This window comes from Tasmannia lanceolata, unplaced genomic scaffold (assembly GCF_043159265.1).
Source record: "Tasmannia lanceolata isolate RefF3 unplaced genomic scaffold, GAP_Taslan_0.1 ptg000008l, whole genome shotgun sequence".
Lineage (NCBI taxonomy): Eukaryota > Viridiplantae > Streptophyta > Magnoliopsida > Canellales > Winteraceae > Tasmannia > Tasmannia lanceolata.
The window spans coordinates 32,926,013-32,949,787 of record NW_027518685.1 but is presented as its reverse complement, the minus strand read 5'-3'; the positions used below and the strand labels follow the sequence as shown (position 1 = coordinate 32,949,787).

The 23,775-nt window shown below is 37.4% G+C and overlaps 1 protein-coding gene across 2 annotated transcripts; it reads right to left on the bottom strand.

The window, feature by feature from the left end:
- Positions 1-1,349: 1,349 nt before the first annotated feature.
- On the bottom strand, positions 1,350-22,519 carry LOC143885237 (tryptophan synthase alpha chain-like). 2 transcript variants are annotated; one of them, XM_077389313.1, is made up of 9 exons: positions 22,322-22,519; positions 11,807-11,953; positions 11,625-11,690; positions 8,991-9,099; positions 6,389-6,465; positions 4,598-4,675; positions 2,405-2,482; positions 1,696-1,755; positions 1,350-1,585 (listed from the first exon to the last, which is right to left on the bottom strand). In XM_077389313.1, exons 1-9 carry the CDS (start codon positions 22,502-22,504, stop codon positions 1,451-1,453), a joined length of 933 nt encoding a protein of 310 aa, XP_077245428.1. In that variant the 5' UTR covers positions 22,505-22,519; the 3' UTR covers positions 1,350-1,450. The 2 variants fall into 2 exon arrangements, with proteins under 2 accessions (XP_077245428.1, XP_077245427.1); XM_077389312.1 differs by lacking the exon at positions 22,322-22,519 and adding an exon at positions 14,205-14,496.
- Between the last annotated feature and the right edge of the window lie 1,256 nt (positions 22,520-23,775).

Genomic DNA, 23,775 nt, shown 5'->3' with positions numbered 1-23,775 from the left:
TTTTAAGATGAACATAGGAGAACCTCGGGGTCGATCAGTCAGTCAAGCCACTGATCAGTTGGGAAGGCAAAGAAATGTATATTTGTTTAGGTGAAAATGGGCGAACAACTTTACGGTGTAAAAAAAATTCAGTGTAAATTTTAGATCCCTTTAATTTTTAGTTGTTTGTTTGAATTCAGTAAAATTAATAGGTGTTTCTCAATAGACATGAGCCTTCACCAAAAGGCAGGACATAGAAGAAACAGAATTTCTAGAAATAAATCTCACGCCCCAAGACTCCACATTTCTTCACTTCAAACAATGACAGAGACAAACTACAATTGGGGCTTTGATAACTAATGCTCCATAAATTTATAATCTCTAATATCTTATTGCTCCGACCGGAACCAACACTAGAACCAACACTGTTCCTATGATGATAATTTATAGTCTCTTATTTTTAATACTTAATACAATAATCTAGTGATGTCGATTTTCCTTCTTGTTCCTCTATTTACCTAAGAGAGTACATTCTTAAGAAATGTTGTTCTACATACAAGCAAATAATGTTCAAATTATAGCAAATACATACTATATGTGGGTACATAATAAACATTCTTGAGTATTTTCTTTTCAGTGGAATCCCTTATGGTGATTGTAGTGGCAAATGCAGGTATGGAGAGTCCTTGCTAACAGTAGGATTGTAGGATACCATCATATATTTTTCACGACGGACAGATATGTATAAAACATAGTGCACCAGAAACGTAGGCAGGACAAGGACAAAGAATTGGAAGAAACAAGTGTCACGTGAGTAGAGAGAAATTTGACTAATGTGAGATCATATCGGCACTGGTTGTGAATTTCAACTTAGGTTCATTAAATCTGCTGACTGAACACCTTCCAATCCTTCCATTGCACAAACAGCTCATGAATTCAAATTTGTAAAGAGAATTTGATAGTTGCTTCACCATAAAAAGTGGTAAATGTCTTAAAAATACAGATAACAGTGGATCCTTTTCAAATGACTCGGGCAAAGTAGGGTGTTATGGCAGATGGTACCCTATCTGAAAACTCAACCCAAGGATTAAGGTTTTCATGGTGGATTGAGCTCCCTCAAGAGATGTGTCTTGTGGCATAATGATCCAAGACTTCTTTAGATGTTGGAAGGAAATCACTGGGGCACACAGAGATAGTTGAAGATAAAAAAAAGGGCAAGATAAAAGCCTCCCCACCTTAAGTGATAAGACTTAATTTTGATGGATGTTCCTAGGATAGCCTAGGCCCAGCGGGAATTGATGGTTTATTTAGGAGTGATTTTGGTAGTGTTCAGGTCCAATGGGTACTGCAGACTCAGAACACAGCCAAGATCAAGGCACTTCAAAATAAATATATAAATAAGAGGACAAACTAAAAAATGGCATGACCAAAAGAAAAATGACTGGATTATTAATGTCATACAAAAGTTTTCTCAAGGAAGTACAGCCTTTAGGGACCTGGCGAAGGTTTCAAGTTCCTTCAATCCTTCCTTGGAAGATTTCGCTTCGCCTAACAGCTTAACCATAGCACTACCAACAATCACACCATCAGCTCCCCACTCTGCTACCTGTAAGATTGGAATCAGACTCCTATAAATAATACTGAGCAATCTCTGTTTAAAATTTGAAAGCTTGACGAATGCAGACTAACTGTAATGGGCTTCGGATTGTGACTAACCTGTTTAACATGTTCTGGTTTTGATATACCAAAGCCAACTACCACAGGTTTTGTTGTCACCTGCGAAGAGTAGGAAACACTATCTGGTATTAGAATTCCACAAAGACGAGAAAATTCCTAAAATATACCATTATTTAGGGTCTATTTGGATGCCACAAAAACTGGTTCTTATTTTCTTTTTGAAGAAAAAATGGTCCTTATTTGGAAATAAGATTATTTTAACTTGGCTTGAGCCCGTATCTCAGTTGAAAAGTTCTTCGTATGACAACCACGACGTAGTCGATTCAAGCCAACTAACCTATAAAAAAGAGGATTATTTCAACTTGATCTTGTTTCCCAACGGGACATTAAGATCTATCTGGAAGCCACTACCTATATCATTTCTAGAAACTTATTATAACCATTATTTGCAAATAATCCATGTAGTTTTTGCTCTTGAAAGCTGAAGAACCAAATTAGTATTCGATTTCAATGTGTACATGCCTGAAATCAAGCCTTTTTAGCTATATGTGATTAAGGAAAAACAAAACACGGGACCAACAAAAATAACATGTTTATCTTCATTGTCAAATGCAATTTATGGTGTAGACCTTTTGGTTGACTTTCCAAAAGAACAAAAATAACATTTTTATCTTCACCGGCTAAATGAAACCAGAAGGCATAAAAGGATTTGATATAGAAAAAGGATTAGGTGAAGAGGGAGACAAACCTCTTTAATATCCTGGAGAAGAAATTGTACTCTTTGGTTTACAGATGCGCGTGCACCAGTAACTCCAGTTGAGCTCACCTATTCAAGAAAACCTTTAGTCAGTTCTATGGCGACAGTAACAAAATACTGCATACACAGGTGCAATTCTTCTTCAAGAATAAGAAGCACGATTGAAGCCGTACAAAGCAAAGAAAATGGAAAAACAATTCAGAGAAAACAGATAGGAATTAGTAAGATGCCAAGGAGAATCCACTGAAAGAAAAATGTGGACAGCAAAAATGCAATTAATAATTTGTAATTTACAAAATATAGTGTGGGGTTAAAGTTGGAAAGTTGGCCAAAACAATGAGTTTAATATGTTTACAATGCATGTTAAACGTCTTTAAAACGTTTTCTATACTGTAAAAGTTTTAAACGGAGTATTAAACCGCAAGCCATTAAAACACGTTTTTTCAAAAAAGAAAAAGAAAAAGGAAACGCCGTTTAAAGCGGCATTTTGCTAACTATGTTTCTGACGGCAGAATTATGTCAGATAAAAATGGATAGAGAATGTTAGAATAGATCACCTATTACAGTATGAAATCTGACAGTTTGCTAGCCAACCACTACAAAAATGATAATATTCTTTTTTGAGAGATAACAGAAATTTTATTAATGGAGATCAGTTGGGAGGGAGTACATGAAGAGGAAAGAAGAGAAGCTAGAGAGGGATGAACTGTCCCATACAAATAAAAACAAAACCAGCCACCCACCACATTGACAGTTATAATGGCCAGAGATGTCTTTGATGACCATGATATTATGTTGCCTTAGTCCCCCTCCACCAAGATATTAATCTTGATCTCCATTATAATCCTCCTAATTGATTTTCTTTTTTTCCTTAAAAGTCCTATTGTTTCTCTCTCCCCATAAGTTCCTTTCACTCTCTCAAAGCGAACCAAGGTTCCAATCCATGAAAATGGAACCAGCCAACTTGGGGAACAAAAAATTCACACTGGAGCATGCTAGCATAGTGCACCACAATATGAACAAAGGGGCAACAGACTAACAAACAGTAAGGAGATTATTCATCCTTCTTGAATAATACACACATCCTTGCCAGCAGAGGTTCCTTTTTGGTCTCTCAATTGTATTAATCTCGCCCGACACTGCCATCGAACCAAAAAGCCAATATTCAAGGAGGGACAAGGAGTTTCATACCCTTGCCACCAGAGATTCCATTCCATCTTCCCTAGATAAGCATCAAAAGGACTTTACCGAAAAGACTGCTTGAGGATAAGGAGCCCAAATTCTTTTATTGAGTTTGTTAGGAGACAAAAAGGGGCTCAAGAGGGTAGTGTAGAGAAGAAAAACTATCAATCTCTCTTTGTTTGAGATTTCTTCTAAGATCTAGGGCCCAAACAACACACATCCCCCTTCTCTTAACACAGTCACCTAACATCACCCTTTTATGGATCAATAGACGGTATAGGTCTATATAGGTATAGAACAATGGGGATTCACCAAACTAAAGGTCCTCCAGAAACATTATCCATAAAGCCCATAGTACAGTTCATTTAGAATAATCCTGACTAGGGTTGCAACTTGGGTCAGGTTTTACCCAACCCGAATCGAACCGACTTGAAAATACTTGGGTGAGGTTCAGAAAGCATTTGTCTTGGGTTGGGCCGGTTTTCAAGTTGAAAAACTCAACCCAATCTCAGGTCGGGTCAGGATTAAAGGAAAAACCCGAAACGCGACTTGACCCAACCCGAGATAGTTACTGAATCACTCATCTTACCAAAAAAAAAACTCGACCTGACCCTAGAAACAATCTTGGGTTGGGTCGGGTTTATGAATCATATGGTTTCCAATAAAAAACTTGACCCGACTGGAGTGGAGATAGTTTCTCGAGTAGGGTTTTAACTCGACCTGGCCCGAGAAACTATCTTGGGTTGGGTCAGGTTTATGAATCATGGGATTTCCCATAAAAAGCTTGACCCAACCAGAGTCGAGATTCATAGGATTTCCCAAAAAAAACTTGACCCAACCAGAGTCGAGATAGTTTCTTGAGTAGGGTAGGGTTTTGGAAAACCTGACCCACCCGTCCAAAGTTGCAACACTAATCCTAAATCCAGAAATCAGTCACTGAAACGGACAGCCATACCAAAGAAAAGAACATGATAGCTCATTCTACTAAGTAGAGGAACTTACAAGGTATACAAATCCTTTTGAAGCTTCAACAATGGCTTTCATCCGATGTGTTGGAGTAGTTGGTGTTGTGAACAGCACCTTCCATGGCACAAAAAATTAAGATGACTATTGGTACTTCTCTATAGAGAAAATGGAGAATATTAAATAAAATAAATCAGCTCCAAATACCCAAACAAGTATAATCCACTACCAATTCTCTATAATGCACTTGTGACTCATACTCTTGCACGTAACAATGAAAAACATAAATAAATAATAAACTTATGCAAGCTTAAACTAGAGAATTCGCTACAGTATACGAGGTCAGACGGCAGAGTTGTAGAGGTAACAACCTCAAATTCGCTATGAAGAAGTATAGTGCTACACTTTACATTTATTATATCTACAGTGTGCATGTTACAAGTAAAAATTTATAATTATGCATTTATATTCTTCATGGGAGACCGACAATTGGCATAATTTGTTCACTTTGTTTGAGGGCATTGTACATATTGCTGCATTGTTAGAAGGCTTATGTACTTGACGATTACAAGTCTGGACATTACTTTTCCTATGAGAGCAGTAAGTTACATTACACATAATCCTATAGTTTATTATTGGGGTGCAATTCGACCCATTCTAAGATACTTAAATGATGCATCAAGTAGAGGGATTGTCCTAAAATATTGACTACTTGAGAGCTTAGAAGCAGGAATCTTCCCTCGGGGTGCCGCTCCCACCTCGGAACCTCGATTCGGCGCTCCTTAGGAAGGAGCTTCCAGGGAGCGCGACCCCAAAGGGACAGGAACCTCTCCCATGACGCTCCAAGCCTGCTTCTATTACTCCATAAGTCCCACCATCGCCTACTTTCTTGCATCAAACTCCTCCAACTCTTCAAAGCACTTCATTGGAGCACGCACAAAGGTTTGTGCATCTTCAAAAGGCACGAGGAATGAGTGCACGGAAATGAAGATGGTTAGAAATTACTGCTTTTTTATGTACTTAAAATTTGAAAAATACATATGGAAATGGTTAGAAACTATTATTTTTTGATATACTTGAATTTTGAAAGATATATAAAAAAAATATTACATAGACGCTCCCATGGCGCTCCCAAACTTGGACTCTTCTAGACCCCCACGCTTCCTCGCCCCCGCTCTCGCCTCCGCCCCCGCACCCGCACCCGCTTTGTGCTTCTAAGCTTGAGAGTGAAAGTTTTTTAGATGCAGACTGGGCAGGATCACCACAGACAGACATTCAAAAAGATCATTAACAAATTTGTAAATACTCCACATGTGAGGTCCAAAGATCAGTTGGTAGAGATTCATAAAAGAACTTTCTTGTAGTTGGTTTGTTAGTAATTGTTCCGACTTCCTAGTTGGCCATTAATAATATATATGCTCCAACTTGAGGGAGACCTTTAAGAGTTAATCTAGTTTAGTTTGATTTACATTAGTAATCTTCTTAATATATTTTTATATTTATTTACATTAGTAGGATGGGGCTCGTCATGGATGACCCTAGTGGCACTTTATATAATTAAGTGAACTTCATTATCATATAAAACATGTGGACCATGGGGATGGTTTTCAACTTCCATGAATTCACCTTTCTTTTCTTTCTTCTTCACGTCGTTTGGTTTCGTTCTTTCTTCTTCTGATCAAGTTTTTACATCCTTAATTTGCCAAAACTACGAAAACTCTAAATTATGACTATTATATTCAAACTTCTTATTTAGGTGCAAGCCAAACTATTGAGCTAAATTTCAAAGAAGAGTAGGGATAGTAAAAAAGAAAAATGTAAGGGACTTACCAACTCAATTTTATTTTTCGCTGCCTCTCTTCTCAGACTTTCACTCTCCTCCAGAGGGATATCTGGCACCAGAAGTCCTGCAAAGTGCAAAGTGCAAAGTGTTATACACTAATCTGAATATTGGTTTTTTTTTTTGGTAAATTTGACTGTTTCAGGGAAATCTTTTTTCCTTTTTTTTAATTGATAATGGTGAAATTTTTATTAAAAGTAATAAAGATCCAAATCAAGGTGACTCATAAAGGAAAGCATGCCGAAATTGCATAACTAACTTATACTTGCATAAGAATACCCAAGAGAATAGCATCTAGATCCATAAGAGACCAAATTCTCTTAACAATGTGAAGTCATTGGACTTTGAGAACATGAATCCCATCTTTCCCCATTTCTCAATTTTAGAACGTAAAAGTTGAAATGAAAGACTGGGAGAAATGGTGCAATCTTTTTGTGTTTGAAGGAATAAGTGCAATAGAACAGTCACAGTCCACTGGACTTTTCTTTTATCGTACAAGTTTCTTCTTTTACCAAAGGTGAGAAAACAATGATATATTAGTTAGACTTAACATAGGAGTCGAATCTTTCATTACACCCATAGTAGAAGCGACCAATCTGAAACAACCCGAAAGTTAATTCGATAGCCCTCATACACAGTACTTTGGAACTATCTATTTATTCTATCTAGGAGCTATAGTTTGAGTTCTCAAATACTAACTAAAATTACGGTTACGGTGAAGTTTTCTTAGAAAATAACCACTGGAAGAAAAGGAATTCTAACGACAAAAGGATCTCATACTAGATGAGTAAAAAACAGAGAGCTAAACTGTGAACCTTTTCATATAAGAAATTTTCAATCCGCCTTTGATCAAGTAGATTTATAATGATCCTTGGGCAAGACCAACTTGCTTTACATAACATAATTTAAAACATTTGGGTTGTTTACTACCCGTGTAAAGAGAGGTCCTATATAGAATGAGATCGATTCGAGCTATGATAGATAGCAAGAATTGATGACACAGGCAATATGGGGATTAGGCCTTCGCTTCCTTCTCCACCTTAACTCCCTACTAAACGTGTTCTGATCCCCTTATTTCAGCCAAATCTCTTTCAATCATTGCCTCTGTCTCATCTCATTGTTCTTTGGCATTGAGCCTATAGCTCAATTGGTGAATACTATGTCCTTCCACCAAGGTTTGAAATTTCGGTGGAAATTTTAAAATTTTAGTATAAAGTTCGGTTTCGGTCCGGGTCGAAATCCGAAATTTCAGTGGAAATCTCTGTACTTTGGCCGAAAATTAAAACCATGCCTTCAACCTTGAGGTCAGAGGCGATCCCAGCTTACCTACCAGAAAAAAATAAAAAAATAAAAAAATCTCTCTGTCTTCCTCCCTCATTGTCATCCCCTCCTTCATCAAGAGCCATATCACCTACTTCTAGTTCCCTTTTTCGCACTTTTCTTTTCTTTACCTATCTGAAATTCTCTTTTTTCCACCCCTTTATTTTTTCCCTTTAATATCTAAATTTTTTCATGATCCAGTACCCTTTCCATCCTTCTGCCTCTTGCCACCATCTCTTCATTTGGTCAATAAAAACTGAAACTTTCAATACTTGATCTAGCAGCAACTGCTTTTTTAACTACTTCATTCAATAACCCACCGAAAATTTTGTAATATATGGAATGAATAGTGGCTCAGCTTTTCACACCCTATTAAAATTAGATATTATGTGGCTATAGCAAGAATTATTCTCATATATTTACATGTCCACTATTTAGGCAGAGTATCAGGTGAAAAAATCACAAAAGGAGAAGCGTAAAGTAAGGAAGAAATACTGAAATAGGTCTACAAAATAAAGCAACTTCCAATGCAAATCAACCTTAGAAGAAACAACAAGAATCTACCAAAGACCTTATCCTTTGTCCAGACGAACAGGAGCTTCAGATACAATAGAGGGATGGAAAAAGAATAGAGTGGTTTATTCCTGAATCAAATAAATGTCACATTTAACTCATGGGCAGAATAACGGCTTTGAAATCTATAAAGCATCAAATTCAAGGGGACTGATATCTGATCGACCATGTTTTGATAATGAGATGAACTCATCTTGTTTTACATGCCTTAACTAGCTGTCAAAAGCTACTACGATTCCCAAAAAACTCTCAGCGGCTATTCAAAAAAGTGTGAAACAAATTTAGACACCCATTATCAAAACATGGTCGCACTGATATCAGTGACCAAAATCAGTATAGGCTATTGCTCTTATAACAATTCAGTTATGATCTCCCACCTTTAAACAGATCGAGAATAAAAGAGAGATTTCCAACTCCAAACCATCAAGTTGAGTTCAATATAGGCAATATCTATTATAGCAATTCAGCTACACTCTTCCACCTTTAAACATATCAAGAATGAAAAAGAGATTTCCAATTCAAAACCATCATGTCACATTCAATATAGGCTATTTACTCAAGATATCTCGGCTCATCAATTACAGTGTACCAGTCCAGTAAAAAGGATAGCAATGCAGAAAAAACAAAGCCAATAACACTAACATTAATGTCTTATAATAGTCAATGTAAGTAATTATCTCAGTTAATGAAGCACATTACCACGTACGCCAACATTTCTTATGGCAGACATGAAGTTTTCGGTCCCGTGCTTAAGTATTGGGTTGTAATATGAAAACAATGTGATTGGAGAGGATATTTGAGGGATCACCTGCTTAGGCAATGACGAAATCCTCACATCAGATTTTTATAAGAAATTATAACTAATTCATCAGAACAAAAAGTTTTAACATATTATAACTACTGCACCAAAACCAAGAAGTTTAACATACACATCCAATAGAAAATAAAAAATGAAACTATAAGTGTGCAATAGAAATTACAATAAAAAGGATGTAATGGAAAAACTTCTTTCGATGGAAAAAGAAGATATCTGGGTGTAAAAAGGGACTATAAAAGATTTAGAACTCATGTTGCAAGTCCCAATACAAGCTCAAGTGCAAGTTCTTTTCCAACTAGAAGTGAAAGATTCAGTTAAAGGTTGTAGAGAATCCCAAAGACTACAATCTCAACAAGTCAATATGGTTCAAATATCATCAACATGCAATTCAAGGTGGCAGTGCGATTCTTGAGGAATGATTATACTCAACATCCTATTGCCCAATTTGTTTCCTCTGATAATTTGTCTTCTTCCTGTGATCATTTTGCTCTCTCTCTTTCTGTTATCATTTTGCCTAAGTCATGTCAAAGCCCTTGTCAATCATGGATAGAAGAGGGCATTGGACAAGGAGATGATGGGTCTCATTTTTTATTTTTTTTTCCTGAATGGTAAGACAATGGCTCTCATACAGGGCAATACACAAAATCTTGTTTATTTTCTACCTGGAAATCATGTGGTTGGTTGTAACTCGGTTTATATGGTTAAGTATCTCCAAATGAGTGGCCAAAATCCAAGCTGGTAGCTAAAGGGTACACTCAAACCTTTCGCACTAATTACACTAAGACAATTGCACCTCTTCCCAAGCTTAACTATGTTTAAATAATTATTTCTATTGTTGCAAATAAAGATTGTCCATTTTGGAAGATACATTTTCAAATTGCATTTCTTAATACTGATCTTCACGAAGACATTTAGAGCTACTGGAGACAATAAATGGTAGGGCCCATCTTCAATAATGACATTATTGTATTTTTATTTTTCAACACCTATACATTATGTCAATATCTACATAATATATAGGCGACTGATATGTGAATGAGCATTTTTTTGGTAGATAAGCTAGGATTGAACCTCCGACGTCAAAGTTGAAGAACAAAGCTTTGACCATATTTCATATTTCGATAATGAGATGCCTCACCTTGTTTTACACTTCTCTAACTGGCTTTAAAATGGATTTGATAGCTGGTTTAAAAAGTGTAAAACAAGGTGAGTCACCCAATTATCAAAACATGGTTGTGTGGACACACACACATCTTTCTTTCTTTTATGCTTCTTTTCTCTTCCCTCTATTTCATATTGAATGATCTTCTCCGAGAATCTTCTTTTTACTTAAAGAGTGATGCATCACAGTTCAAGCATGAAATCCTGGTTGTGAAACAGGTATGCATAAAGTTGCATATATATATATATATATATATATATATATATATATATATATATGAGGAAAGTGTCTCTAGTCTCTCCCCTAGATAAGCTTATCTACTCCTCCCTTTAAAAAAACACAGTGGGCCCATGCTGTTTGGATGATCCAAAGCATTCATTTGATAGGTCCTAACATAGATAGGGTGTGCCCAAAAAATCAGCACCAAAGGGTCATCCTAGAACTTCGTTTTGTGGTGCCTTGTGGTACCCATTTTTTACACATATAAACGTCCACGTTTATATGCGTCCATTTTGGACACGGTGTGCCCAACAAAATGAAGTTCTAGGATGACCCTTTGGTGCTGATTTTTTGGGCACACCCTATCTATGTTAGGACCTATCAAATGAATGCTTTGGATCATCCAAACAGCGTGGGCCCACTGTGTTTTTTTAAAGGGAGGAGTAGATAAGCTTATCTAGGGGAGAGACTAGAGACACTTTCCTCTATATATATATATATATATATATATATATGAGAAAAGGGTTCCTGAGGTGGCCCACGCTCACAAAACATAAGGGGCCCACTTTGTTTGGATGATCCAAAGCATTCATTTGATAGGCCCTCACATAGATAGGGTGCCCACAAAAAATCAACTTTATAGGATCATTCTAATCCTTCCATTTGTGGAGGTTAAAATGGATGGGTATAAACCTCCACAAATGGAAGGGTTAGGATGATCCTATGGGCCTGATTTTTTGTGGGCACCATATCTATGTGAGGGCCTATCAAATGAATGCTTTGGATCATCCAAACAATGTGGGCCCCCACTGTATTTTAAGCTAGTGTGTAGAGAACTCTCTACACATATGTGTAGGAACCGTTTTCTCTCTGTAGATATATATATATATATATATATATATATATATATATATATATATATATATATATATATATATATATATATAGAGAGAGAGAGAGAGAGAGAGAGACAAACATACAGGTTTTCCTCTTCTCTAACCTCTATTCTAACATTAGGCGATCTTCTTCTTTCTTTTACTTTAACAGTGACCAATCAGTTCAAGTGTGAAATCCTGTTTTCAAACAATTATGCATACATTTGCTTATCTAGAGAAAGAAAGGGATGGTCGCTAACCTCCTTCAACATAGAAACAAGAGCACTGAAATTGGTTCCTCTGGAAAGAGCACGTGCAGCAGAAGCCTAGAAATGATTAAAACTAATTTCTCAGGAAAAAGATAAGAAAAAAATAATACACAGTCAAACCCGGATAACTGGGCCATCTGTCAAAGGATCACAGTAAGCACACACAGCCAAACCTGGATAACTGGTCCATCTGCCCAAGGATCACAATAAGGTAAACCCAATTCAATTATGTCTGAGCCACAAGAATCAAGCACTTTAAGTGCTTCTGCTGTTGTTGAAAGGTCGGGATCACCAGCAGTAATATAAGGCATAAATGCCACCTACACATGAAGACATGTTTGTTACAAGCAATTTTTTTTTTTTGAGATGATTATTAGAAGCTATGTTCAGTTGAAACAAACAGATCATACACAGTAGTTTGGAGATTACAGTGTAATCATCCCAAAGATCATATATACAACTACCAAACAAAAGGATAATACTAATTGGCAAGAGAATAAGGAGTTTTCAAAGAGCTCTTTCAAGCCCTTTAAATACTAAAAGATAAGAGACTTGAGCGCCTCTTATTAAAACATGTGAGTGTTGATATCATTTTACAAAATGAATTGGAATCGACCTAGACCCGACCTGATTTTAAGGTCAAAGCTCAACCCTAGCTGCACCCAGACTGTCCAACTCAAATTCACCCGGTCGAACCCAAATTGACCAGGTCGAACTCAAATCACCTCTTTAATTCAGAAAGACTGGGATGGTCCCAGAAGAGCTTACAGCGAGGACACTTTGATTGAGAAATGTCAAAATGTGCCATTCCAAGCTGATTTCACCACGACTTGAAAATTTCTTGTCTTATGGTGTTTTTACACTCTGTCTCAGGTAAAAACAAAATGAAAATTTTTTGGACGTATAAAGTGATTTAAAATGCTTAAGAATTCTTGAGTGGTTTTGACAGCGACAGTCATACTATTATTGAAAGGGATTTGCTAGGGACCATCACAGAAAGCATTTCTCAGACCGGCTGTTGCATGAGGAAGAAGCCAACTCAATGAATTCAGACAAAATCTGTTGAAAAAGTGAGCCTGTGTGGCCGCTCTCTGATGCAACAGCCGGTCCTACAAATGCTTTCTGTGATGGTCCCCTAGCAATATTTTTTTGAAATTTTGTGTATGAAAATTAAGCTTCGTTTCTTTCTGAATTTTGAAGGACTTTTGGGAATGTTAAAATTCACTTCCTAATAGGTTTGTTAATGTAATGTTCCTTAATTAAAACTATATTCTGAAATTATTTAATCATAAATTTTCAAAGTCACAAACCAAAAATACTAAAATACCCTCAAAAGATTTCTTATATTTAGTCTTGCAAGGGGGGTATTTTCATAAAAATGAACTAAATATTACTTAGCTCACAACTTTCCAGTTACCCCCATTTTCCAGACATCCTTTTTCTCTTCCTTTCCTCAGACGGTTTTTCTTCCTGTAAACTTGCAACTAACCTTCAACAAGGATTAGTTACTAGAAAGTTTTATCGTCTCACCCTCGAACATTTTAGTTCTTTTCAACAATAAAATCCTATTCTTTATGGTACACTATGACTAAGTCAAGTCAATGAGTACTATTCTTTATGGTATACTATGACTAAGTCAAGTCAATGAGTCAACCTGCATAACATACATGCTACAAGAAAAACACTAATTTACAATGGATAATTATCTGTTGCTAATATACTGTGGGGGTCCACTTCATAGGATGATCCAAAAGATTCATTTGTTTGGCCACCCCGAAAATAATTTTCATAAGACGATCCTAACCCTCCAATTTGTAGATGGACTGCACATAATAGAAACCTCCATAGATAGGAGAATGGAGATAATTTATGGGGTACAGCCTGTTAGCTTTGTCGCCCAACAAATGAACGGTTTGGATCATCCTATGAAGTGGCCCCACGGAATTTATTTATTTTTTTGAAAAATACTGGACTTCAGGCTCAAACACTATCTACGTAAAATCTCAAAATAATAACCATAAATACTTATACAATTAGATCATTAAATGCCCAAACATGGATCTCTTCTTAATTTATTCAGAGATTTTACATTCTGTATGTGCTGTGAAGTCCACTACTTTTCAAAAAGTCATGTGGCCCACGTCATAAAATGATCCAACCCGTACATTTATCGGGCCACAAAGTAAATAGGTTGTGTCCCATAAATCATCTCCATAGGATCATCCTAACCCTCTGATCTATAGAGGTTTCTGTAATTTGCAGTCTCCATACAGATCGGATGGTAGGATAATCCTACGGAAATGATTTTCGGGGTACAACCTATTTACGTTGTGAGCCAACAAATGAACGGTTTGGATCATCATATTAAAGTGGGTCCCACACAACTTTTTGAAAAAAAAAAAAAAACCGGACCTCGTGAACACACCATATAAAATCTCCTTTATTCATTGCTCACATATTTGTCACAGTTTGATCCATAGCATCACAAACCCACATCAAATTTCACCCAAGAAATACTTCCAGACCATGAAACTATAAAAAGGAAATTAATAACTATAAACAAAAGCTTACTTTGCCTTGTTTCTTCAGTCTGAAAAATGTTTCTGAGATTCCTAGAGGCTGAGAAAGGCTGAGGGGAGCTATTGACGTGAGAGATTTGGGAGAAAAAGTTTCTGAGATTCCTACAGGGTGGGGAAGTATGAGGGAAGCCATTGGAGTGAAACGTTTAAGAGAAACAGGGCATGTATGTGTATGGTGATGGAGAAAATGGTTCTGAGATTTTCTCAAAGGCAAGAAACAGGAGTTTTCAAGAGCAAGAGCCATGAGTGTAGTGAATAAAAGATGAAGTCCGTTAATAGAGAGGTTTAGAAGAGGGTCTCTATTTATAATGTAAACTAGCATCCTTTGTTACATGTTATGCACGTGAATAAAATGATAAGTACTCTGAATGAATTTGGATAGTGGCATTGGGCCCCATCCCATAAAGTTACGAGGTGTAAAATGGATGAACACCTCTTCCGCATGGGTTTGGTCGGAGATGGTGGCCACCACCTTATCATATTGAGTTTTGTTGCATTGTTGTCCATGCTTTTCTCACCCTCTACTCATTTGTGCCCTCTCAAATCTCTCCTCTCCCACCCGCGCGACCCCTCTCTGACTCAAACCACTTGAGAAACTCAATTTACTATGAAAAACAATTCAGGGTTGCCCAAATTGGCCTAAAGTTCTTGCAAAAGTATGGAATTTCTTAGTTTTTTATGGCTCAACTTCCAAATCTCCAAGATTCATGGTTGTTCTCACTCTGGCCAAGGAAGGGATTGAATCTTTGGAAGTTTTGTCCTATCGGCCACCAATTGTGTCTTATGAAAAGAAATAAACACCCACACTTTTAAGAATGTGATCAAAAGCACCTCTCTCTTTCACGAGGATCTTAACCTTAGTCATTTTGTTGGGCTAAGATTCGCCTTTGCTTTCAGTTTTATTCGGTCATAGATCTTAGACGTTGTTCGCGGACTAGAGAAGGTTCTCTAGTTGACCGACTTGAGATGAGATCTTCATTAGCATTGATAGTGTTTCAAAAGAGTCCACAACATCGATGTGGGCCCAAATCTAGGCGTAGGAGAATCTGCAAAAAGTAATTTTTTTTAGTGGACACATGTCACATTCTCATTGTTGGGCTCTCCCATCGGTTGTGTTTATCAATACGGAATGTGAAAAGTGATGTGAGCCCAAACCTAGGGGTAGGAGAATCTGCAAAAAGTAATTTTTTTAGTGGACACATGTCACATTGTCATTGTTGGGCTCTCCCATCGGTTGTGTTTATCAATACGGAATGTGAGAAGTGATGTGAGCCCAACCCTAGGGGCAGGAAAATCTGAAAAAAATAATTTTTTAGTGTACACATGTCACATTCTCATTGTTGGTCTCTTCCATCGGTTGTGATCAACAGGGAATGTGACGAGTGATTTTTGTACTCTCTTATTTTGATGATGACACTCCACCATCTGGTGTCCTTTCGTTGCTGTTGCTTGTAGCATTGTCGGTCGAGTGACACAGCCAAGCGCCATGTGAGTCTCGTTTGGAGGAAATGTGAAAAGTGAGTCCATATGCCTTAATTTTGATAGTGACACTCTACTTTTTTTTGGTGATTGTAGGGGTGCAACTAGACCCGGCAAAAAGTGACCCGGACCCGCGGGTCCACCCGGCCCGCCCCTTAAATTACGGGTCCTGGTCACCGATTGGTGACCCGTTTGAAATTGACCCGCGGGTCCACCCGGCCCGTCAAAAGTGGGCCGGGTCGGGTGGACCCGCGGGTGCCTGCGGGTGCCGTAGAAAAGTGAAAAGGCGGTTTTTTTCTTGGTAATTGTCATATTTTACTACATATTTTGGTATTTTTTAGGTAATTTTTCTACTTGTATCCTTTTTGCGGTAATTTTTCATTTCAAACTTAGTTAATTATGAGAATCTTGCAAAAATCCGTAATGATTACTTCTCTTATTGCTAGCAATCTTTGCCCAGACCCCAAACCGTACTTCACCCACAGCAAAGGAGGCTACAAGCCGAAAAATAGCCCAGGAGAAGGTGGCTAGCAAATCCCTAAATAAATAAAAAAACTCTTAAAAAATACGTCAAAAATCCGGGTGACCCGCGGGTCGACCCGGCCCGTACGGGGCGGGTGCGGGTCCAATGTCAATGACCCGTAACATTTTCCGGGTCACTTTGACCCGGCCCGTTTGACCCGGACCCGTACGGGCCGGGTCAAATCCGGCCCGACCCGCCCGTTTGCCAGGTCTAGGTGCAACTCGCTCAACCCGAAAAAATCAAAGGTTGGGATGTGTTTGAGACGGGTCAGATTTGGGTTCGGGTTGAGGAATTTGAACCAGAGTCTGGTCGGTTCGGGTTGAGGTGTCGGGTTGACCTGACCCTTATAGAAATCTCCATGGAGAAGAGGGTTAGGATCATCCTTTGGAGTATATTTTCTGGGCACACCCTATCTACATCATGACCCAACAATTGAAACAGTTGGATCACTATATATATATATATATAAGAAAAGCGTAGGTACTCCCTAGAGTAGATAACTTATCTTCTCCCTAGCTTAAAATAGTTGGGGCCACATTGTTTGGGTGATCCAAAGCATTCATTTGATGGGCCCTCACATCGATAGGGTGTGCCCAAAAAATCAGCCCGATAACTGTGGAGGCGAAAATGGACATGTATAAACCTGCACAAATCTATCCATTTTTTGCCTCCATAATTCATAGAGTTAGGATGATCCTATCGGCCTGATTTTTTGGTAGACCTTATCTATGTGAGGGCCCATCAAATGAATGCTTTGGATCACTCAAACAATGTGGCCTCAACTATTATTTTAAGCTAGGGAGTAGACAAATTATCTACTCCAGGGAGTACCTCTCTCTCTCTCTCTCTCTCTCTCTATATATATATATATATATATATATATATATATATATAAACATTTTCCATATTATATATATGAGGAAAGTGTTGGTGCGCTCGAGTGCCCAATCACATGGGTCCCACATTTTTGTGGTGATCCAAACCATTCATTTGCAAGGCCCTATCATAGATAGGGTGTGTACAAAAAATTAGGTCCATTGAATCATCCTAACCCCTCCAAAAGTGGAGGGCAAAAATGGGCAAATTTGTGGACAAACAGTGTCTGTCCATTTTGACCTCCACAAATGGATGGGTTAGGATGTTCCTATGGAACTGATTTTTTGTACACACCTCATCTATGTAAGGGCATTTCAAATGAATGCTTTGGATCATCCTAACAAAGTAGGCCCACATGAGTTTTGGGCACTCGAGCGCACCATAAGCTTTCCTCTCTCTCTCTCTCTCTCTCTCTCTCTCTATATATATATATATATATATATATATATATATATATATATATATATATATATATATATATTTATTAAGCATCTTTTGTATAAAAAAAAGAGAGACAACTCACAATCAAGCTACGGGATTGATGCTTTTTGATACTTTGGTTTTAATTGTTTAAGACGATTAGATGATTAATAAGACAAAATTCGGATTCGAATAGGTAATCAACATGAGAAGTCTGTAGAATTTTTGGATTGGGTTGGAATACTCACTATATATTATAGGTCGCCTATCTCGTTGCATTTTTGTTTACTCTGATGGTCATTGGTATGTCTGTATATGTCATGTTTTATTGCTTTGGTTCCCCCTATTCAGAGATAAGTTAAATGAATCCAGTCAATTCTTATTTCGATTAGGGGGTATGCTAGTGCTGTGTCGGTTTGGTTTTCACATGATTAAGAGAAGGTTAGTGGATTTTTCTGAAGTATTGATTGTTATGTATCATAGATAAGGTATATAAGAGATGAAGTCTTGTCTTAAACTCCAATTCCATGTCAATCCGTAAGATGAAACATTTGAATAAACACTATGATGAGGTTTAGATCACAATTCTGCTTTTATGTTCATTTCTTTGGGTTTTTTTTTTTTTTTTGACCGAAGAACATTAATCTTCAACTTATTGTCATGATCTGAATTCCCTAGTTTTTTCTGCTGTCTGGTCATATATTGTTTGTTCGTATCTATCAAGAATTGCTTAGGTCCAAACAATGAACACCTTGTGATAATATTCATGCCTTGTCATTTCATCCAAGTAAATATAATAGTCATTTGAAAGTGTTGGATAATCTAATATTTTTAAAGTTTTAAAAGCCTTGACCGTTTGAATCAAAACCCAAACGTTTTGCTAGCATTTATCATATTTTAATATTATATACGTTTTGCATAATTTGAATTGCTAATTTATTCACTCTTTAATATTTTTAATGTTTCTTTTTTGTAACCATTTTTGCAATGAAGAGAGAGACGTTGGGGATGGAAGAATAGTTGGCTATATATACTTCCTTTGTGTATACAACAATCCATCCGTATGATTCCTCTTGTGCATATACATATGCAGAAAACAGAACTTCTTCTCTCTTGTTCTATCTATCCATTTTTATATACTTGTGATTTTTACAAGTTTAAAGCTTTCTTTGCAAGCCTTTGTAAAACTATATTTTATTTGGGCAAATTTTCGGCATAAATCGTTGTTCACAAGGTCTGAGCCAGTGTGTGCACACCGTCAACTACAAAGAAAGTGGTGTTGTATCCTGGAGATAGGTCGCAAGAGAACCCGACTGCATACCAAGCGTTGTGGGGGCGATAATCTATCTTAAGGGTAGCGTTATTCCGTAACGTGCCTCTACCACTAAATTCTTCTTAATTTCTCACATATATACTTTGATCTTTGGTTACGGATTTGCGGTTTACATTCGAGATCATCAAAGGTAACCCTTTCTTTATTTCATTTCAATTAAATATATCACTAGTTTTGTTGAACTAATCTATTTGACCCCAAGATTATTTCCAACAATCTTAAGATAGATTATTGGATTTGTTCAACATGGCCGGTGAAGATTACACTCGTCCAGAGAAGTTTGACGGATTGAACTTCAAGCGTTGGCAACAACGCTTATTCTTTTGGCTTTCAACTCTTAAAATTGCCTATGTCTTGACCACACCCAAGCCTAGTCCCGAAGAGCATGAGCCCGCTCAATCCGAGGTTACTCAAAAATGGGAAAATGATGACTTTTTGTGTCGTGGTTATATACTTAGTGCCATGATGAATTCCTTGTATGATGTGTATTGTGGAATGAAGACCGCCAAAAAAATGTGGGAAGCTTTAGATAAAAAGTATAAGACCGAAGATGCCAGAGTGAAAAAATATGTAGTTGGAAACTATCTTAGATTTGAGATGGTAGATGGAAAACCCGTCTTAGGACAAGTTCATGAATTCCAACTCCTATTGAATGAGATCCTAGCGTAAGGAATCAAAATGGATGACCGTTTCCATTCGGCGGTCATTATTGATAAACTTCCACCTTCATGAAAGGAATTCGAAAAAAGTCTTAAATATAGAAAAGAGGAATTATCTTTAGAAGATCTCCTAGTAACACTCCGAATAGAAGAAGAACATAGGAATCGTGATCAAAATAACAAAGAATCGGAACTCCTTTCTAAGGCCAATCTTGTTGAGACTAGTGAGAAGAAAACAAATAAAAAATTTGGGTCTCATCAAAACAAGAAGAAGACGGAGAACCGAAACCACTTCAAAAGTAACAAAAAGATAAACAAAAATAAGAAGAAAGAGGGTTGTTTCAATTGCGGAAAACTTGGACACTATGCTAGACAATGTCAACATAGAAAGGGAAAAGACATTTCCCAAAATGTCGGAAACTCTCAAGCGAAACCCGCTCCTCAAGCCAATATGGTGGAATCTGGAACTGTTATTGATGCAGTGCCAACATGGCAGCCATGTCATGCCTAGGTGGTTTTGGTGGAGTTCCAAGGTGCAGTCCCTCATTAATGTTGCTGGCCCATTTTGAACCTGATTTTTGAGCTTCTAAATGGAAGAATTATGGAAAGTGGTAAACTACAAAGTTGTAGGTCTCTTTGAGATCTTTCCAACGAGTATTTGTGCTTGGAAATTAGATAAGAGGGTAGAAAGTTATGGCAGTTTTGGTGGACTATGTCTGTGGGTTCCCAAAACAGTCAAAGTTAGTGAGTTCCAATGCAATTAATGTTATGTTAGTCCCTAAGCTAGCTAGTGGATGATCTTGAACGAATTTGCTTTGGTTTTCTTTTATTTAAAGAGTTAGAAACCATCTTTAGAGGGGATTTTGGATGTTGATAAACTTATGTAATTGATGGAATATCAATTGGGTTAAGCTTTGGTCACATTTTCTTCTTCTTCTCTAAGTTGTGTTCTTGTGTTCTAATTTTCTTCTTCTTCCCTCTTAAGCACCCGCATTAGTTATTCACAGAACCGAAGTGAAGAAGCTTATAACCGTAGACTCTGAAGTGAACATGGTGTTCAATGTGAGTGATTGGTGAGTAGACACTGGAGCCATTATACATGTCTGTTGTGACAGAAGTGCGTTCGTCACCTATCATCAAGTAGATGAAAGCGAAATACTTTTCATGGGTAACTCCTCAACGGCTAAGGTCATGGGGAAAGGGAAGGTTGCTCTCAAACTCACTTCCGGCAAGGTTCTCACACTGCACCAAGTTCTCTATATTCCAGAAGTCAGGAAGAACTTAATTTCTGGCTACTTGTTGAACAAGCACGGTTACAAGCTCGTCTTCGAATATGATAAGTTTATTCTCACCAAGGGTGGGACGTTTGTAGGAAATAACAACTCTTGTAACAAAAACCCTAGCTACCATCTTCCAAAGAAAACAACTCTCACATACTCTAATATTCTACTTGAATGTGAGATTCATTTTCATTGATTTCTCTAGTGTGCCATTACATTTAATCCTCCAATAGAGATCTTTTTAGGGTTGTTGTTGTTGAGTGACAAGCAAGAGTGTTTATTGAGCTTCTACATTTGTATATGCCTATTGAAGAGGCTTGAGAGCTTTTACTTCTTTCATCTACCATTGTAAAGAGAAAGGGTTGTTACCCTTGGTGAGTTTAAAGACTCAGTGAGTTTAAAGACTCGGATTTGTAAAGAGCTTCGAAGCCGGGCGTTGTGTGGTCTTCGAATAGTGGACAACCTTGAGTGCGACCTCAAGAAGAGTGGAGTAGGTCTCTTTTGTGGACCGAACCACTATAAATCTCCATGTACTTGTGGTGTGCCTTCTATTCTCTTTCTCATTACCTTATTGCAATCACATTGGTAATATTCTAACCCCTTTATATTTGCCTAGATAATAGATTTATAAATCATAAAGAAAAGAGTTTTAAATTTAGAGTTTTCTAAACTACAATTTTTATAAACCTAATTCACCCCCCTCTTAGGTTGCCTAGCTCATTTTCAGAAATGGAAGAAGATCAATGGGTTATTCACTATTACATGCACTTAGTTGGATTTGGAAGGAGATTGCTGGATTTTCCACTGTTGCCTACATTTTGCTGGATTTGAAAGAAGTTTGCTAGATATAGAATAATCATCCTCTTTCAAATGGAAGCCGTGCTATTGCAGTCGTAGGAAATGGAAGAAGATGGCTGGATTTTTGCCTCTTTTTTTCGTCACATTTTACAGCAAGAAATAGCAGGTTTTTTGCTTGATTTTTGCCCTAATTTTTGCCTTTATTATCTACTTGAAAGATACATTTTTTTGCTAGATTTTTGCCTAATTGTTTGTGGATCTTAGAAATCAGATTTCCGCTTTGAAAGCCCCAAATTTGTAGCACCTTCCACCAGAAATGTGAAAACCAATTATCGAAAAAATCAAACATCAAGAATTCGGTTATAACCGAACTAACCGAACAACCAAAATATTCTTCAGTTTCGGTTCAGTTCGGTTAACATATAATTATGTTTCGGTTTCAGTTGTCTTATTTAAGTAACCGAAATTTTTTGGTTCGGTTAGTTTCCATTATTTTGGTTCGGTTTTAACCGATTGAACAGCCCTATCCATAGAATCGCAAACCCACATCCAAAATATACTCATGGAACTATAAAAGAAAAATGTCAATTCACAACAACACAATTCAAATTATGGCATGAAATATCGATGTCGAACAGTATAAAAAAAATCCAAACATGGCGGAAATAAGAAATACCCATTAACAAAAGCGAGATTAGGATTGAAAATGGTAAGAACAAAAGAAAATATTAAATTGCTTACTTTGCCTTGTTTCTTCAATCTGGAAAATGTTTCTGAGATTCCTGCAGGCTGGGTAAGGCTGAGAGAAGCCATGGACGTGAAAGATTTGGGAGAAACACTGCATGTAGGTGTATGGTGATGGAGAAAATGGTTCTCAGATTTTTTCAAAGGCAAGAAACAGGAGATTTCGAGAGCAAGAGCCATCACTGTACTGAATAAAAGCTGAAGTCTTGTGGATGGAGGTTTAGAAGAGGGCCTTTATTTATAATATAGGATTATTTATATGGTGAATGCATGCGCATGTCATGAGATTTTATACGGTGAATGTCCATGTAAATCGGTACTCGCGGTTATATGGTGAACGCGCATTTAGATTGGTATGGATGTTAAGATAGAATACCACCCTTGATCTGCGATCCAACAGCAGCACACTTTTTCATATGATATAGGTGCTGGTGCTGGTGCTGGTGCTGGATCAAATATCAAGGATGGTACTCTATAGCACCGCCAATACCAATCCACATCCGCATTCACCATATAATTTCTCATAATATAAACTAGCATTCGTTATCAGTGTTATGCTTTTGAGTAAAATGTTGGGCCCCATCCTATGCATAAGTTTGGATTGAAATGGTGGGCCCATCCCATCTCAAATCTCATGAGGTATAAAATGGTAGGCCCCATCCCATCTCAAATCTCATGAGTATAAAATTGTGGGCCCCACCCCCATCAAAACATTGTAAAATGATGAGCCGCAGCCATGTTATGGGTATGGTGAAAAATATCTCTTACCTATTCTCATGATTGTCGTTCTCGAAGTCGGAATCAATTCTTATCCACTGGAGTATCAAATCATTTTTTTCCTGTATTTTTTTAATAAAAGCTGGTGCGGCAACAGGGTGTTATTAATCAAACATGAGTTGGATGTTATTTATCAAAGGTATGCTGTGAATTTCACTCGTATCAAAGAAAAAGAAGAAAAAAAGAAGAAGGATGTGATATTTGCCTCCTTTCTTCCCTAGCCACCCCATCTTGTATATTTATGAGTTATGACCAGGGCTCCAACTTGGGTCGGGTTCAACCCGAATTTGGGTTGGGTCGGGTTAAGCTTTTCGCAAATTGGGTTGGGTTAAGATTGAGAAAAATCAACCTGAATTGAAAATCAGGTTAGGTCGGGTTGGGGTGTCAGGCAACCCGACCCGACCCGACCCAACCCGAATTGGAAATTTCAAATTCCCATTTAGTAGTATGTTAATTCCAACATATACATGTGATCTTAGTTTATATTAATATTACTGTATTCCATCTGAAGAAGTTCTGTATGTGTTTTTCTTTTTTAACATTAAAATAGTCTCCACAGTCCACAATGGACGGTTTGGATAATCCTATGGTGCGGGCCATACCGTACTTCAATAAAGTGAGGAGTATGATCATCAAAATATAGTAGTGCGGATAGCATTTCCCTTTGTCAATTG